This window comes from Cnephaeus nilssonii (genome assembly GCF_951640355.1).
Source record: "Cnephaeus nilssonii genome assembly, chromosome: 23".
Taxonomy (NCBI): Eukaryota; Metazoa; Chordata; class Mammalia; order Chiroptera; family Vespertilionidae; genus Cnephaeus; species Cnephaeus nilssonii.
In genome coordinates this window covers 13,719,406-13,735,131 of record NC_137094.1, presented here as the reverse complement: position 1 = coordinate 13,735,131, position 15,726 = coordinate 13,719,406, and the positions used below count along the sequence as shown (strand labels likewise).

The 15,726-nt window shown below is 45.6% G+C and overlaps 1 protein-coding gene across 1 annotated transcript in view; it reads right to left on the bottom strand.

The window, feature by feature from the left end:
* Nucleotides 1-15,726, bottom strand: part of DNAH14 (dynein axonemal heavy chain 14) — a gene marked incomplete at its 5' end in the record, with an annotated part of 132,187 nt that overhangs the window by 95,218 nt on the left and 21,243 nt on the right. The window contains 6 exons of the mRNA XM_079763762.1: nucleotides 1,395-1,516; nucleotides 3,472-3,717; nucleotides 4,406-4,596; nucleotides 6,800-7,169; nucleotides 10,161-10,502; nucleotides 14,904-15,248. Of these exons, the coding sequence (XP_079619888.1) occupies nucleotides 1,395-1,516; nucleotides 3,472-3,717; nucleotides 4,406-4,596; nucleotides 6,800-7,169; nucleotides 10,161-10,502; nucleotides 14,904-15,248 (1,616 nt within the window). The remainder of the gene's footprint in view (nucleotides 1-1,394; nucleotides 1,517-3,471; nucleotides 3,718-4,405; nucleotides 4,597-6,799; nucleotides 7,170-10,160; nucleotides 10,503-14,903; nucleotides 15,249-15,726) is intronic.

Below are 15,726 nucleotides of genomic sequence, written 5' to 3'. Positions count from 1 at the left end.
AGAGTATGTGGAAGTGATTTTTGTCCGAGGACTCGGAATAAAACCAGGGGCTACTAAAATCCTGCCCTCGCCGGTGTGGCTCCGTGGATAGCGCGTCGGCCCATCATCTTTCTCCGTGAGTCGAAGACAGGTCTATTCCAGACCCACTTTTCCTGTTCTTTACAGCCATTGGAAAGAAGCCTTTCATTAGAAGCCCCGTTTTCAACCTGCTAGCCAATCCTGTAAGAGAACCACTTGGTGATATTCTCAAATCCCTTACCTAGGAGTCTTCTCTCTCATTAAGAAATGTTTCGTAAAAAGCAGCAGTGAGGGTTGCATTTAAGGCACTAAGTTGTTGTGAGCATAAAGGACATACCCTTACTTATGTGGTTTCTCCTCAGAGAACTTTGAGAATAAGTGTAGATTAATAGTCTAAAGCATTCATATGATAAGAACTACATGCAAACCACAAAAAGGGATAGTTTCCTGAGAAGTAATACGTCTAAACATTTCTCTTTTGTAAACCCTTAGTAGCTCCCCTATGCCTCTAAAATAAAGCTCAAAATACTTAACCTTATATTCAAAGTTTTCTATGATCTGCTCTAATATGCCTTATAAACATACCCCCATCACTTCCTACTTTATTTCAGAATGGCTCCTAGACTAGCTTGTGTAATGTCCACAGTTTAAATTCTGCCTAGATAATACGTATGTCTCAACTTAAGCACTCTTAAGACCAATCACTTACAAAGAGACCAATGAATTCCAATGCTAGGAATAAAAAGAGATGGTAAAATTTTCAACATTGTCTAGGTCCTTTATTCCTTCACGTGGTCCAGAGTAAGAAGTTATCATTTATGTATGAATGCTATTGAAAACACACTTACTGTTTACTTCAAAACCACACTAATAAAAAAAAACAAAAAACAACACCACACTAATAGCCCGGCTGGTGTGGCTCAGTGGTTGAGTGTCAACGTATGAACCAGGAGGTCACGGTTCGATTCCCAGTCAGGGCACGTGCCCAGGTTGCAGGCTCGATCCCCAGTGTGGGGTGTGCAGGAGGCAACCGATCAATGATTCCCTCTCATCATTGATGTTTCTCTCTCTCCCTTCCTCTCTGAAATCAATAAAAATATATTTTTTAAAAACCACACTAATAAATGGACACATATTATAGCTTGGAGATTATAAAGATGTATCTGACATTTATTCCCCATCATTAATAGCTCCCTATCAATAACTGAGAAATAAGGCTTTAAAAAATGATACTTGCAATCTTTTATGAAGGAAAAAATATAATAATGATTCAGCAGCTAGAGTGTTCATTGAAGAAATGATTTCTCAAGAATCACAGAATAAATTATCCACCATGCTTTTTTGTACCTGTTATGTGGCATATTTCAAGTTTTTACCTTTTTACCTCCAAAGAATTGAAGACTGGTTCAAGGTAAAGCCAAGATCTTTGACAGTTCACCCACTCCTCCAGGGTGTATGAGAAGAGAGTCAAGTTTTGATCCCATTTATCCACAAGACCCTACAATGATAGAAACCAAAATATAAATGGGAAGTTACTTGTAAGAATCATAAAATAGAAACTGAGCACAAATCTGATTACTAGTCACTGACACACAGGAAGTAATTAATGGAGGGTCTGTAAATGAACATAAATCTCATTATATTTAGTATTGGGGGAGGTTTGAGATGTCCTACTCATTCAATTTTCTGTCTTATTCACTATGCAATATACAAATACTTTTTGGTACATATATTCTTTCATTCCTTTCTTTAAACATTTTTGCACATATGTACATATGCATATGTCTTTAATAATTTACATAAATGCAATCATATTATATACATTGTTCTGTAGCTTGCTTTTTTTAACCTGTGTTTTAGCGAAGTTTTATACTAGTGCTTATAAGTTTCTTCATTCTTTTAATATCAGAAAATTTCCATTAGTAATAAAGGTTTTCAGTGCTCTAAATATTTCTTTTTTAGGGCTCTAGCCAATTGTCAAAGGTTTGATTTATAATTCTCTCCTTTTTGCTTATTTTCAATTAAAAATTTGACTATATTTCCTATATATTCTTCTAGTTGCTTTTAAATTTCCTTTTTTTTGTGAGTGATTTGGTTGTTGTCTATTTTTTGCAACTTTTCTGTTCATTTTTTTACTGCATATGGTTAGAGAACAGTCTATGTGAATTAATTTTTTGGGGGTAATTTAGTTAGTGTTTTTCTCTGAGGTCCAATTAATTGACATTTTCCCTAAAAGTTTGTATGTTTGCAAATACTACGAATTTCATCTGTTGAGTAGATATTTCTCTCACACTATAATCAACTTTGTTAATTTTACTAGTAAATATTTCTATGTTGTTACACATCTTGTAGAGTTTCCTGAAGTTTAAATGATTCTCATCTATGTTGTTGGATGGAGGCTGCCAAGAAGGACTATCAGAAAACACCAAATACAAGCTCTGTGGTTTCATTTCAAATTACACTAGAATGGATGTGGAGGCTGCTGTTTGGTGGATAAATAATTGCAGGAACACACGAGTATAAAGCCAGGACTGCCCTGTATAAGAGCAATAGCAGTCCCAGCCGGTTTGGCTCAGTGGATAGAGCATCGGCCTGTGGACTGAAGGGACCCAGGTTTGATTCCAGTCAAGAGCACATGCTGGGTTGCAGGCTCCATCCCCACTAGGGGGCGTGCAGGAGGCAGCCGATCAATGATTCTCTCTCATTATTGATGTTTCTCTCTCTCTCTCTCTCCCTTCCTCTCTGAAATCAATAAAAATATTTTTTTAAAAAAAAGAGCAATAACACAGGAAATTAAAATGAGGCATTCCTCTCCAGCACACAGACCACAGGGCAATGGTCCGGGCATGGGCCCTGCGGGGCTGTGGGCAGTTGCAGCAGCAGTAGCACTACTGGCAAAGTCCTGGCTTGTGGGCTCCTGTTTTCATATTTAAGTTCATCTTCTCTGCCCAAATGAGACTTTCTGACATTTCCTCATGAACAGTTAATGTTTCCATTATCTACTATTCTATCTACTATTCAATCCATTTTGATATCTATATATATAAAAGCCTAAGCAACCGTTCGACCATCCGACAGGTAGCTATGATGTGCAATGACCACCAGGGGGCAGACACTCAATGCAGGAGCTGCCAAGCTGTGGTGACTTGGCAGCTTCGGTTTTCGGGTGATGCACCCGGAACCAGAGAGGAGGGAGCCTGATTCCGGGATGCATCACCTGAGAACCGCCCTCTCGCAATCCAGGACCCCTAGGGGGATGTTGGAGAGCTGGTTTCGGCCTGATCCCCACAGGCCAGGCCAAGGGACCTCACTAGTGCACGAATGTGTGCACTGGGCCTCTAGTTAAGTATATAAATGCTTTATTCAAATCCAAAGCTCACAGATTGCAACAATGTAAAGTGATAAACAAAACGGCAGACAATGACCGCATTTCCCCTTTGCCGCACCATTTACCTTGATGGGCTCACTGTACGAGGATCCTTTCACGGTGGCAAGCATGATCTGCGATTCCTCCAACTGGGCCAGCAGGTCATCCAGAGAGGAAATGATGAGGATCGCGTCGGTCTCTGTGTGGTGAAGGACTAAGTGCAAAGGAGTCGTCTTCCAGAGGTCGATGATCTTAAACAGCATCTTTTCCAGAGCAGCTTCGTGCGTCGCTGAGGTTGAGATGTCATTGATCTCATTTTCATACTGAAACATCTGGAATGAAAACTCACTGTTTTAATGTCAGCGCAGCAAATAATTCCCGACACATTGAAAACGGGAGCCTTCCATGAACACGTGGCAGGGACAGCGGCAATAGTGAAGGTCCGATTCGTTCGGTTTCCATCCCTACCACAGGCTGCGTGTCGGAATCTTGGTGACGCAGCCCTTTGGAGTTTATCAGCACCCTATGCGCATGCACCACGCTCAGCCAACATTTCTGCCCACAAGCGTGGGGCCTCGGAGTCCAGTCAGTGCAAAGAATAGTTAACAGCACCTTCGTACCATTTCCTTCCACCTCCTTTTCTCCGTATCAATGTCAGCTGTTTAACTGCCCTGTGACATGCTTCTGCTTTCTATAGCAATTCTTGGGGTATAATCACCTGAGAGTGTAACGCTCATGGACCCGACCTCCCATGGCCTCCCTTTCTTTGCCACATCTCTCCACAGGGTAAGTGTTGCTCAAAAGACATGAGTGATGTGTATTTGGGCTTCTTCCCAATACGGCCAATTAAACGGGATTGCCTATCATGTATCATCGACGAACCTACTCCCACCTCCCCAGACATTCCGTGAATCCCTCCCTTTTCTAATTCCTAATCCCTGTAGACATACTTGCTCACTTAAAATTAGCCTCAGTGCTATTTCAACCATTTTTTCTCTCTCTCGAACTCCTTTTGCTTACCTTGAGCGCGACAAGATTCTCTATGGTACAGTTTTTATCAAGAATAATGGACTTTCCAATGATCTCCTGGAAAGCCTCCCAGTGCCGTGGCTTGAGACAGGGGTTCCCCAGGGCGATGATGATGGGCAGTTCCTGTTTAAAGCCGGTCACCGACTGCTTAAGGTACGTCACCATGTTGTTCTGGGGCAAGCCTGTAAAAAGCAGCGGGTCAGTAGGCTGATGACATGCTCACTGTATGTTTTAAACTAGACTGAGCTGATCAGTTATTCGTCTGCACGAAAATAGTGAGATTTATTACTATCACCTTCCCGTAAGACTGAACTATGGGTTAAAGAGAAATGGCACTGCAGATCAGAACCAAGTCACCTTATAGCATCTGATGCCAGGGAAGCTGCTACAGGGTTCCGACTGTCACGGACAAGACAGACATACAGGCGGACAGGTACACACTGCCATTCAAAAGCTATAATAGGGCCCGGCCAGCATGGCTCGGGGGTTGAGCATCGACCTATGAACCAAGAAGCCACGGTTCGCTTCCCGGTGAGGGCACATCATGGATGTTTCCATCTCTCTCCCTCTCCCTTCCTCTCCGAAATCAATAAATATATATTTTAAAAAAGAGACCGTAAAGGTTTGGGGCTTTTAAATTCTGCTCAGTAAGGAACATCATGGGGAAAAATAGAGTCACTATTTTTCCATAAGGAAGATACTTTAACACTGAAATGTAGGTGAAAACTTTGCCATGGCACTGACACAAGACACAAGACTCAAACCTGTGCAGGTGAAGGTTCAATCCTTAGAACTTTGTTTACTGCCCCTTAAACAGAACAGGGAAGGGCCCTGGCCGGTGTTGCTCAGTGGCTAGAGCGGTGGACTGTGGACTGAAGGGTCCCAGGTTTGACTCCAGTCAAGGGCACATGCCCAGGTTGCGGGCTCGATCCCCGTAGGGGGCGTGCAGGAGGCAGCCAATCAATGATTCTCTCTCATCATGGATGTTTCTCTCTCACTCTCCCTTCCTCTCTGAAATTAATTTAAATATATATATATTTCTCCGAGGCCCCACGCTTGTGGGCAGAAATGTTGGCTGAGCGTGGTGCATGGGCATAGGGTGCTGATAAACTCCAAAGGGCGGCGTCACAAAGGTTCCGCCACGCAGCCTGTGGTTGGGATGGAAACCGAACGAATCAGACCTGATATATATATATATATATAGGAGGGGGCAGAGAAACAGCTGAAGCTGGGGACCCATATTCTTTTTTTAAATATATATATTTCTTTATTGATTTCAGAGAGGAAGGGAGAGGGAGAGAGAGATAGAAACATCAATGATGAGAGAGAATCATTGATCGGCTGCCTCCCGCACGCCCCCTGATGGGGATTGAGCCCGCAACCTGGGCATGTGCCCTTGACTGGAATCAAACCTGGGACCCTTCAGTCCGCAGGCCAACACTCTAGCCACTGAGCCAAACCGGCTAGGGCTGGGGACGCATATTCTTAAATCTCCAATTTGTACAGCTGGGGCTTCTTTGATAAAGCCATGCTGAATAATCGCAATGTTGTCCAAGACCTGGTTAAATAAAAGGACAAGGGAATAACTCTGGATTGTGCGATTCTAGACGCTGGCAAACCAACAGATTTCACCTGGGAAACCACGGGTAGAAGGTGTGGTCCACTTGTTAACAGCTTTGTGTCTTGTTCTCTGAACACACACGATAATATATGGAGTGAGAATGCCCGGAATGGTGCTCTGTGAACGCAGTGAGACGCAGGCGATTTGTTCCCAGCTCTCCTCTTGACTAAACTTTTGTGATATGGCTGCCTTTTTTGGGGAATTTAAAAACAAGCAATCTGAAGTGTCTTTCTGGAGGACAGCTGAGAGGTGAGGGAGGAGTTTAAAATTCTGCCCTGATTTCCCCTTCCCACGCAAAAGGCTTCCTTTTGGAGAGGGAGGATATCGCACCCCTGCTCACACGGCATCGCACCTCTGCACTGGCCCATTCCCTGGGGTGCTGAGCAGAAGGGGACCCTCAAAGGCCCTTTCCGCTGCGTCCCCACTGCCCAGAGGGTCCGGGATGTGGGTGCAGACTCCGCGGGTGGGCCCTCAGCATCCACCCAGCTCTGGCCCTAGGAAGAGTCGGAGTCGAGGGGGAAGTGTCTGGGGTCCTACCTGGTTTAAAGGAGACGCAAGCCATTATTAATTGCGTTAAGCAAATTTGGAGGCAAAGTTTCCATCTCGCTTTTGCTTCAGGAAATAATCCTACCCGTGCCCTGGGCTGTCTCTCCAGCCATGAAGGGTCAGCTCGTGGGGACTGGGAGAGAGAGGGTGATCTTGCGGACCCAGAGGGCATGTTGTATGTAACTCTAGGTGGGCAAACACGGGGAGGACGCGCTTACCTTTTTCTAGGACTAAGATGAGGCTCATCCACTTGGACACGTTCCTCTGCACCGACTCGATGTCAATGTCGCGAAGGGTGCTGGCCCTCCACTCCTGAAAGAGCGCTCTCCATTCGTCTTGCGCCTCCCACAGGATCTTCCTCAAGGTCAGCTCGTAGTCGATGTCGGAGATCTCGGCAGCCACCATCTGGGTGATCTCCTCCACGTTCAGAGGGTGCATGTGAGACTGGGTGTCGCTGAACGACTCCTGGTAGTTGGCGCATATCCTGACCTTGTTGGCGAGGCTCGCGGCTTCCTGGGAGAAGGCCTGGATCATCTCCATCGCCGTGGACGCCGCCGTCCCCATGTGTAACAGGACAGGCGTCCTGATCTGAAAAGGAGCAGGAGCACACGCTAAGAGGTCACAACGTAGCCAAGTTCACGGACAGCATTTCGGCGCGCAGCCCAAGCTTTCCCAACGTCACCTGCAACCACCATCTGGAAAGATGACCTTCAGCTTATAATTCCTGTGTTTGTTACGATTCGTTGTAATTATTATTATTACCATCAGACCTATAATTTCCCGTGTATCTTCTCTATTTCAGACGCTGTGGCAACACGTTACCTTACTTACTAAATCCATTCAACCATCTTCAAAGATAGTTACTAGTTTGTATAATTTTTCGAAGGACTTCTGAGGTTGTAAATAATTTTCCCATCGTCAGATGGTAAGCGGAGGTTCCGGGTGTGGCCCGCATTCCCGCTTCCTGATCCTGGTAAAGGGGCATTCCTTTTACAATGCTTGTCATGTGTTGCCTTATATGAGAGTTTTATTCTTGCACAGGACATTATGGGCATTTGCAACCATGACATCCAAAGAGAGAGATGTGAGTAAAAGTTTGCTCTGATTTTCCTTACTAAATGAACAACTTCTTAAGATTAAGGATAGTTTCATTGGTTTACTAGAGGCCCGATGCACGAAATTCGTGCAAGGGGCTCAGCCCTCGCAGCCCCGGCTGCCTTGTGGTCTGCGGGCCCAACCCACTGGTTATTCTGCCATTCGGTCTAATTAGCATATTAGCTCTTTATTATATGGGATTCTTTGTATACCTCAGAGAACCCCATACCATCAAATACAGGTGGGACTTGTTTATTAAAACGTTCCGGAAAGAATAAATTAATTTGGATCTTATCACCTTATTCTTTTAAAAAATCCAACCCATGGGACTGCATATAACACTGTGTTACAGGGAGTGTGGTCATCAAATCAACACTGGAAACACTATAAAGGTAAGTTGTATAAAACTGATAAACCATATATCTGTGATAATGGATGAGGCTTAATATATAGTAATCTGTAACAGCGATGCCTATATAAAATGGGTTGTAAGAAAAGTTTTCCTTAGCAAGCTTCTCCCATAATTTCCCACTCACTGATACTTATTCATAAATGAGTTATCCTGAGAGAGGGGTAAATACTTGGAGAACTAATCTTACTAGTCTACACGGAGTCAAGGCAAAGCTTTGCCACCCCCACCTGCCGTCTTCACATAGAGATCTTCCAAGAATGATCGCAGTCAACAGCATGTCCATAACATAGTCGGAAAGGTTCTACAATATCTTAACATCAACATGCCCCACCCTGTGTCTCCCAATAAAACAGCCATAAACCCTGGACAGAACCCAAGAGCAGCTACTGAGGAATCTGAGAGGAGACAGTGACGGCAGACTGAGGGAGAAGATGTCATTTGAAGTGCCACCGAATCAGCGGTGAGTCTACTCTTCTTCCTTCCAGTATCCCCTAGCACAGTGGTCGGCAAACCGCGGCTCGCGAGCCACATGCAGCTCTTTGGCCCCTTGAGTGTGGCTCTTCCACAAAATACCACGTGCGGGCGCGCACGTACAGTGCAATTGAAGGAGTACTCTAATTAAGTTAATAACAATGTACCTACCTATATAGTTTAAGTTTAAAAAATTTGGCTCTCAAAAGAAATTTCAATCGTTGTACTGTTGATATTTGGCTCTGTTGACTAGTGAGTTTGCCAACCACTGCCCTAGCACAGTTACTGCTTAGTGGATGTTCGGTGTTTGACAGTTTGCTTCTCGTGATAAGTGAAGCCGAAACTACCATTCCCATCTGGCCTAGACCAGGGGTGGGGAACCTTTCTTCTGCCAAGGGCCATCTGGATATTCATAACATCATTCGTGGGCCGTACAAAATTCGCTGCCGGTGGGAATGCAGCCTGGTGCAGCCATTATGGAAAACAGTATGGAGTTTCCTCAAAAAATTAAACATGGAACTCCCATTGGATCCAGCGACCCCACTTCTGGGACTATATCCTAAAAACCCTGAAACACACCAATCAGAAAGAATATATGCATGCCTACGTTCATAGCAGCATTACTTACAATAGCTAAGATCTGGAAACAACACAAGTGCACATCAGTAGATGAGTGGATAAAAAAGCTGTGGCACATTTACACCATGGAATAATATGCAGCAGTTAAAAAGAGGGATCTCTTACCCCTTGAGACAGCATGGAGGGAACTGGAGACTATTATGCTAAGTGACATAAGCCAGTCGGACAAAGACAAATATCACATGATCTCACTTATTTGTGGAATCTAGTGAACAAAACTAATTGACCCACAAAATAAGACCCCAAGCAGGGAGGCCTGGAACAGGCTGCCTTACCTCGATGTGGGGGTGGGGGGATGAGGAGAGATAAACCAAAGAACTTATCTGCTTATATGCACAGCAATAAGGTGACGAAGATCTGGGAGGAGGAAGGAGGAGGAGCCGGGCAGAGGGAGGTAAAGGGGAGGGGGAATGGGAGACATCCGTAATATTGTCAACAATAAAATAAAAAATAGTAATAATTTTAAGAAAGTAAAAAAAAACACCTGCTATATTTGGTCAAACATTTAACTAACTCACCCCTAATGCCTCGGCAGGGCCAGACCAAATGATTTCACGGCCCCATACGGCCCACGGGCCGGATGTGCCTCACCCCTGGCCTAGGCTAAGGCCCAGGAAGACCTCAGGGTCTCTTTGCCCTTTTCATGCCATGCCTCCCCCCGTCCTAGCCCCTCGGGCAGTCTGTTGAAGCCCGTGGGGAACCAGCTTTGCTGTTGTTTGCCGTCTACGTTCACGCATAATGGACACAGATGCAAAATTTCAGTTGGAGGTTCGTGAGAATAGACATGTCCTTTCACTTCCCATTCCCATTCACACATCATCAAAATTCTGTCTGTGGGTTCCCAGTTAAGAATCCATCCATTCAATCATTTACCTAAGAGTCCGCAGAAGGAAAACACCCGCCTGCTCAGGCCCGCATGAGACCAAGACCTCGTTGACTTTTCATGAAAAACAAACACTTACCTTGGCCTTTAAATGACTGGCATCAACCCGCAGACCCGTGACGTAGGATTCCAGATTGTCTCTGAACTTGGCGACAGCAGCATCCTTGTTCGCTTTACTTAGCTTCACAGCGCTCTTTAGTTGCGCAAACTTGATTAGAAGGATTTTATGGATGGCAATTTGCTCTTCTGAAATATAGACCTGGTAGTAACTTAAAACAGAATGTAGCTGAGCAACCGCTGAGTACTCTTTCTCCAGTTTAGATATTTTGGAGGAAATCGCATCCAGAAAAGTAAAATGTTCCACAAATTCTTCTATTTCAATGGGATTACATTCCAGTTTTTTCAACGATGTTTCTACAACCTGCAATTATAATTATATAGTGATTTTTCACTACTTTAGAAGAGTAATTAGTCGTTTTTAATATATCACACTAACTTACATAACTATAATGCTAGAAAAAAAATGAAGACATCATCTAGTTACACTGATACCAAAACCAGAAAAAGATGGTTAAGGGAAAGAAAATCACAAAGCAATTTCGCTTACAAGCATAAATGCAAAAATCTTAGAAACAATGTGCATGCAGCCCAGCTGGTGTGGCTCGGTGGTTGAGCTTCAACCTATGAACCAGGAGGTCACGGTTCAATTCCTAGTCGGGTCACATGCCCAGGTTGCAGGCTTGATCCCCAGTGGAGGGCGTGCAGGAGGCAGCCGATTGATGATTCTCTCTCATCATTGATGTTTCTCTCTCTTCTTCCCCCTTCCTCTCTGAAATCAATAAAAACATATTTTAAAAAGTAATAATGTACATGTATGTGCCTGTGCATGCTGGCAATCTAAATCTATCCATTTGGATGCGAGATTAACCTTAGAAAGTCAATTAATGTAATTACCCACGTTAAAAGATGCAAGAAAAACTGTATGATCATCACAGTAGCTGCAGAATAAGCATATGATAAAATTCACTTATGATATAAAAAATTCTACTATATTAGGAATTCCTTTCAAAATAAGGGAATGTCCTTAATTATGTAAAGGAAAACTACCAAAGCCTCCGGAAACAAAAATACCTTTGGGGTATGCAGCAGCCAGAAGAGAACGAACCAACGGAACTCTCAGGACAGGTGCCCCGTCCCGTGTTTAGTCATTTCTGGTTAAAAGCCAGGCATTGCTGGTGCTGCATGTCACAGAGGTCTGATTTTTGCTGCAGTTCTTTAAAGGGTGCTGTCCTTCCTTTGGTGAAGGGGGTTGTTTGCACATCTTTTGCAGTTTGATCCCTTGGAGGCCTAGTTCTCATCTCTGGATTTAGAATGCCGACCCCTTTAGTGACCAGCTCCATTGCCAAGGCGAAACCCTCTAGGGTCTCCACTGAATACCCGGTATACCCACTGCGACCCTCCACTCTGACTGGCTGGGACTGGGCTCGTAGGAGCCCTGGCAATGGTTCTGCTTCCAGCTCTGGGGGTTGTAGCCCATCTCTGTGGATTTGGCTCCAGGCCCCTGCACAGACGTGCTTGGTAACTGCAGCTGGGAAACGGTCCTGGGACCTGGGACCCTCTATGCACTTTTCTGCTGGTTTTTATTTTTGTTATTTTTGGGTTTTTTTTTTTTTTGTTATTTTGGTGGTGGTGGTGGTTTTTATTGTTTTGTTTTGCTTTTCCTAGCTCCCTTCTTTGACTCTAAAAGTGAAAATGTTAGCCATCTCAGCTCAGGGAGGCCACTGGGCTCTCTCCCGGGTCCTCCTCCCTGCACTTGGAGTCCCAAACTTCCCTCCAGGTAGAAATCTATGTGTCATTTGCCTTCCTGGTCTCTAGGACCACAATCCTACACTGCAGGTTATGCAGTATCTAAAAGTATTTCTTTCCTTTGTTTGCTTCAGTCTTCTATTCTCTTTACAGCGGGAAGTTAAATCGGGTCTAGTCCTGTTTCTCCATCTGGCTATAGCAGAGGTTTTGAATTACAGCAGGCTCACCTCATCATCAGAGTTTGTAAACATTATACTGATACATTTCTGCGTAATTCAATCTTTAAAAACTCAATGAAGATGACCTTAAGTGTCACATAAAAATGTTTCTAATAGAAGAGACATATTGGTATTTTAGTAATGATCTAGAACTAAAAGTACTAAGTCATCTCCGTGAGGACTAACCGTTGGTGGAGGGTAGGAGTGGGGAGTCCAATTCTCCCAACATCTCATTTTTGGAGGCGGGGAGAATGAGTGAGTGACACCATCCTAAATATCTCATCTCCTGGGGGCAGTCCATGCACAGATCGGGAGGCTGGACAAGTAGACGTGTTTGTGCCACAATGGGACCTGGGACTCAGATAATGTGCTAACCAACGCTGTCGCATTAGGGTAAATAATAGGACAAATTTTGCATCGTATTCTGGTTCCTCTTTGTCCTCTGAGCGAAATCCTGTGAGAGATGAACTCAGGCTGGGCACAGACTGAGGGGAATGAAGCTGGATGAGAAAATTCTTCTCTGCCTTTGGCGGGGAGCTGACTGCAAAGGCCGGTGCGGGGGAGACAGCAACCGTTTCTGTGCTCAAAAGCGGTGGCTTCAAAGAGAGAGCCCTCGCCTTTAACAAAGAACTCTCCCTGGAGGGTTTTCTGCGGGAGGACAGGATTCTTAGACAGCTCACTGGCAAAGTCGATTAAGGAAGTCACCTTCCCTCCCAAGTCGGAGCCTCAAATAAGTGATCATACTTTTAAGGTTGGCAGGCAGGTATAGAGCGCAGAGCCAGCCGCTAAATGTCAAGACGCTCAGGCTTAAAAATCGTGTCCAGACTTAAGCATGGATGAAACCAGAAGCAAATCAAACGTATATTTTTAAGAAGCCGCCTAAGCCTCACCGCCAAGGCCATTTCCTAAGGCACCCCCAGCCCTCCGAGCTCGTCCTACAGATAATGCGCTGCTACACCTGCTCAGGGTCCAACAAGCACCACCCCTCCGATGCCGGCCTGGCTGAGGTCCAGAAGGGTAACCCAGGGGATCATCATACAGGGCATAACCAGGGGCCACAGGGGGCAGAGGGCAAGGGACACTGCCCCAGAGGCCCGAGCCGGAGGCTGCCGAGACGGACCGATCAAACAACTTACTCGACAACCAAGGGCGATTCTCGTTTTTCTGCCCAGCGAACGTTGGCTCTTGCTCTAGAACACTCTAAATGTTTGCTCCCCGTTTTCTCACTGCACCTGCCCTGTTCCTTCTCCACCTGTTACGATGGGAGGACGGGGCTGAGAGCTCTTCTCTTACGGACAGGTCACGCTAAGTGCCACTCGCGCACTTGACAGAGAACCGCACGTGATGGAAACGCACCGCGCTGCTCCGCCGGCCTCCCCTGCCCTGGCTGTGCCGAGTGAGAGCCAAGGGCCTCGGGGGCAGCGTCCCTACCAAGGGGCACAGAGCAGAGAGGAGGAGGAGCCTGGCTCCCTGCCTGCCCCAGCCCCGGCCGACCAGCGTTAATGCTTCTACCCGAGACAAATAAGCCCCTTGTTTCATAAGCAGTGTTTTGGGGTGTCCTAATACTTGTTGGGAAATGTAACCTAAATTAAACAGTGTCATTTTTTATGTTACAGGACTACTGTGGATCTAAAGAAAATGTGCATTTCATTAAATACAGTATATAGTACTGTTCATCGAATAGTCCCTTTGCAATCTTCTCTTCAACTCTCTGTTGTAGCGTTAACAATTCTTAAATGTTCCTCCTTCTCAAAACACTCCCTGGCGTTCTTTGATCTCTTTGGTAACCCCCTTGTTATAAGTGTGGACTCCTCTTCCTCTAGCAATCTCCCCAATGTTGATATTCATCAGGCTTCTGTTGTTCTTTTCTATTTTTTTTTTTAGGAAAATCTACTTTTATTGATTTCAGAGAAGAAGGGAAAGGGAGAGGGAGAGAGAGACATCAATGACGAGAGAGAGCCATTAGCTGGCTGCTTCTTGCACACAACCTGGGCATGTGCCCTGGCCGGGAATTGAACCGTGACCTCCTGGTTCATAGGTCCATGATCAACCACTGAGCCACACTGGCCGGGGCTGCTCTTTCCTGTTGTCACCATACACATAGACAAGGGCATTCTCATTCACTTGGAGGATTTCCATGACAATATGCATGCTGCTCATTTAGATATATATTTCCCGTCTAGACTCTGTCCTGAGACCCAGACAGGTGTATCTGAGTCTCTCTACTAGAGTGTCACCCAATCGGACAAGCTCTGTGCTCCCTGGCCCAGTGAATAAGGTCACTGCCCACGCTGCTGCCTCACCAAAACCCCAGAGCATCAGTCCCTGCTCTTTCATTCCTTCCACGGTGTCCATCCCTCAAGCCTGCTGACTCCATCTCTTAAATAAATCTCACATCCATCCACTTCTCAGCCCGCACCTGCGACTTGCCTGGCTCCAGGCATCATCACATGTCCCCTAGATGACAGAGACGGCTTCCCCGACTGTCGCCCTGTCATCCAGTCTCCACCCTGCAGTCAGAGTGGTCCTCACCCAAATTCCAACGGCGCCTTCCCCGCCCCGCGTCACGCCGTGCCGGACTCCCGACAGGGAAACGAGGCAGGACGCGATGCGGGCTGCCATTCCAGAGAGGGTTTCTCCGAGGACCTGACACCTGCTCCAAGACCTGAACAAATAAATGCGTGCTGGCCTTTTCCGAGGATAACAGTCATCGTGTGTGCTTCCCAAGTACCTATTTTGAAATTATAATGGACTAATCTGAAAGAGTCTCAAGCAAGAGGCGTTTTCAGAACACTTACTTCCAGGAGATGCGTGTTCTTCTTTTCAATGACGGCGCGCAGGAGGTCCTGGCTGGTCTGCAGGATGCCCTCCATGTGCGGTAAGCACTCCGCCTGGTAGTCCGCACTCACCACGGCGAAGATGCCGATGCGCTTCTCGATGACCATGCTGACCACATCGCGCAGGTAACTGAGGAACTTGGCGAGGATGGTGCGAAACTGCGACGAAGTCAGCTCCTCCATCGATGCTATTTTCATGCCCGTGACCTTGGCCCTCTCCACCATCGTGCAGTATTTTACGAACCTGCGGCTATACCCGTTCACGAGGTTCATTGAACTGCCAAGAATGGCCAGGAGACACACAATCTGTAAAGAAAAACACGACAGAAATTCATTCTGAGAGTGAAGAGATCATGGCCCAATATACTCGTAATTCCGTTAAAAATATGTAAAACAGCAGTTATATGTCCCGTTCATTTCTTTTTTTATTTCAAAATAAAGTTTATTTTTTCAAAGAAAGAAAAATAAACCAAAGACAAGCTAATGGCCACCCAAGGCTGAGCGGCAGTTTATAATTCTGTTGAAGACAATCTGGTGAGCTCCTTTCATTCAAAACCTCTACTAAATAAATATGTTGGAAATAGAAGACTAAGACATTCACATCACTTGTTTCTACCTGGCGGGTATGTAAAGGTGTACAAGGCTATTTAACTAGACAGTTGGCATGTTCTAGAGACACCAGCCGGTTACTCCTCTGCTGGTCACCGGGGTTTAGTGTATGTGCTCTGTGCCCTAGAAAAGGCCAGTCCTAGCCCTGGCCGGGTTGCTCAGTGGTCAGAGCGTC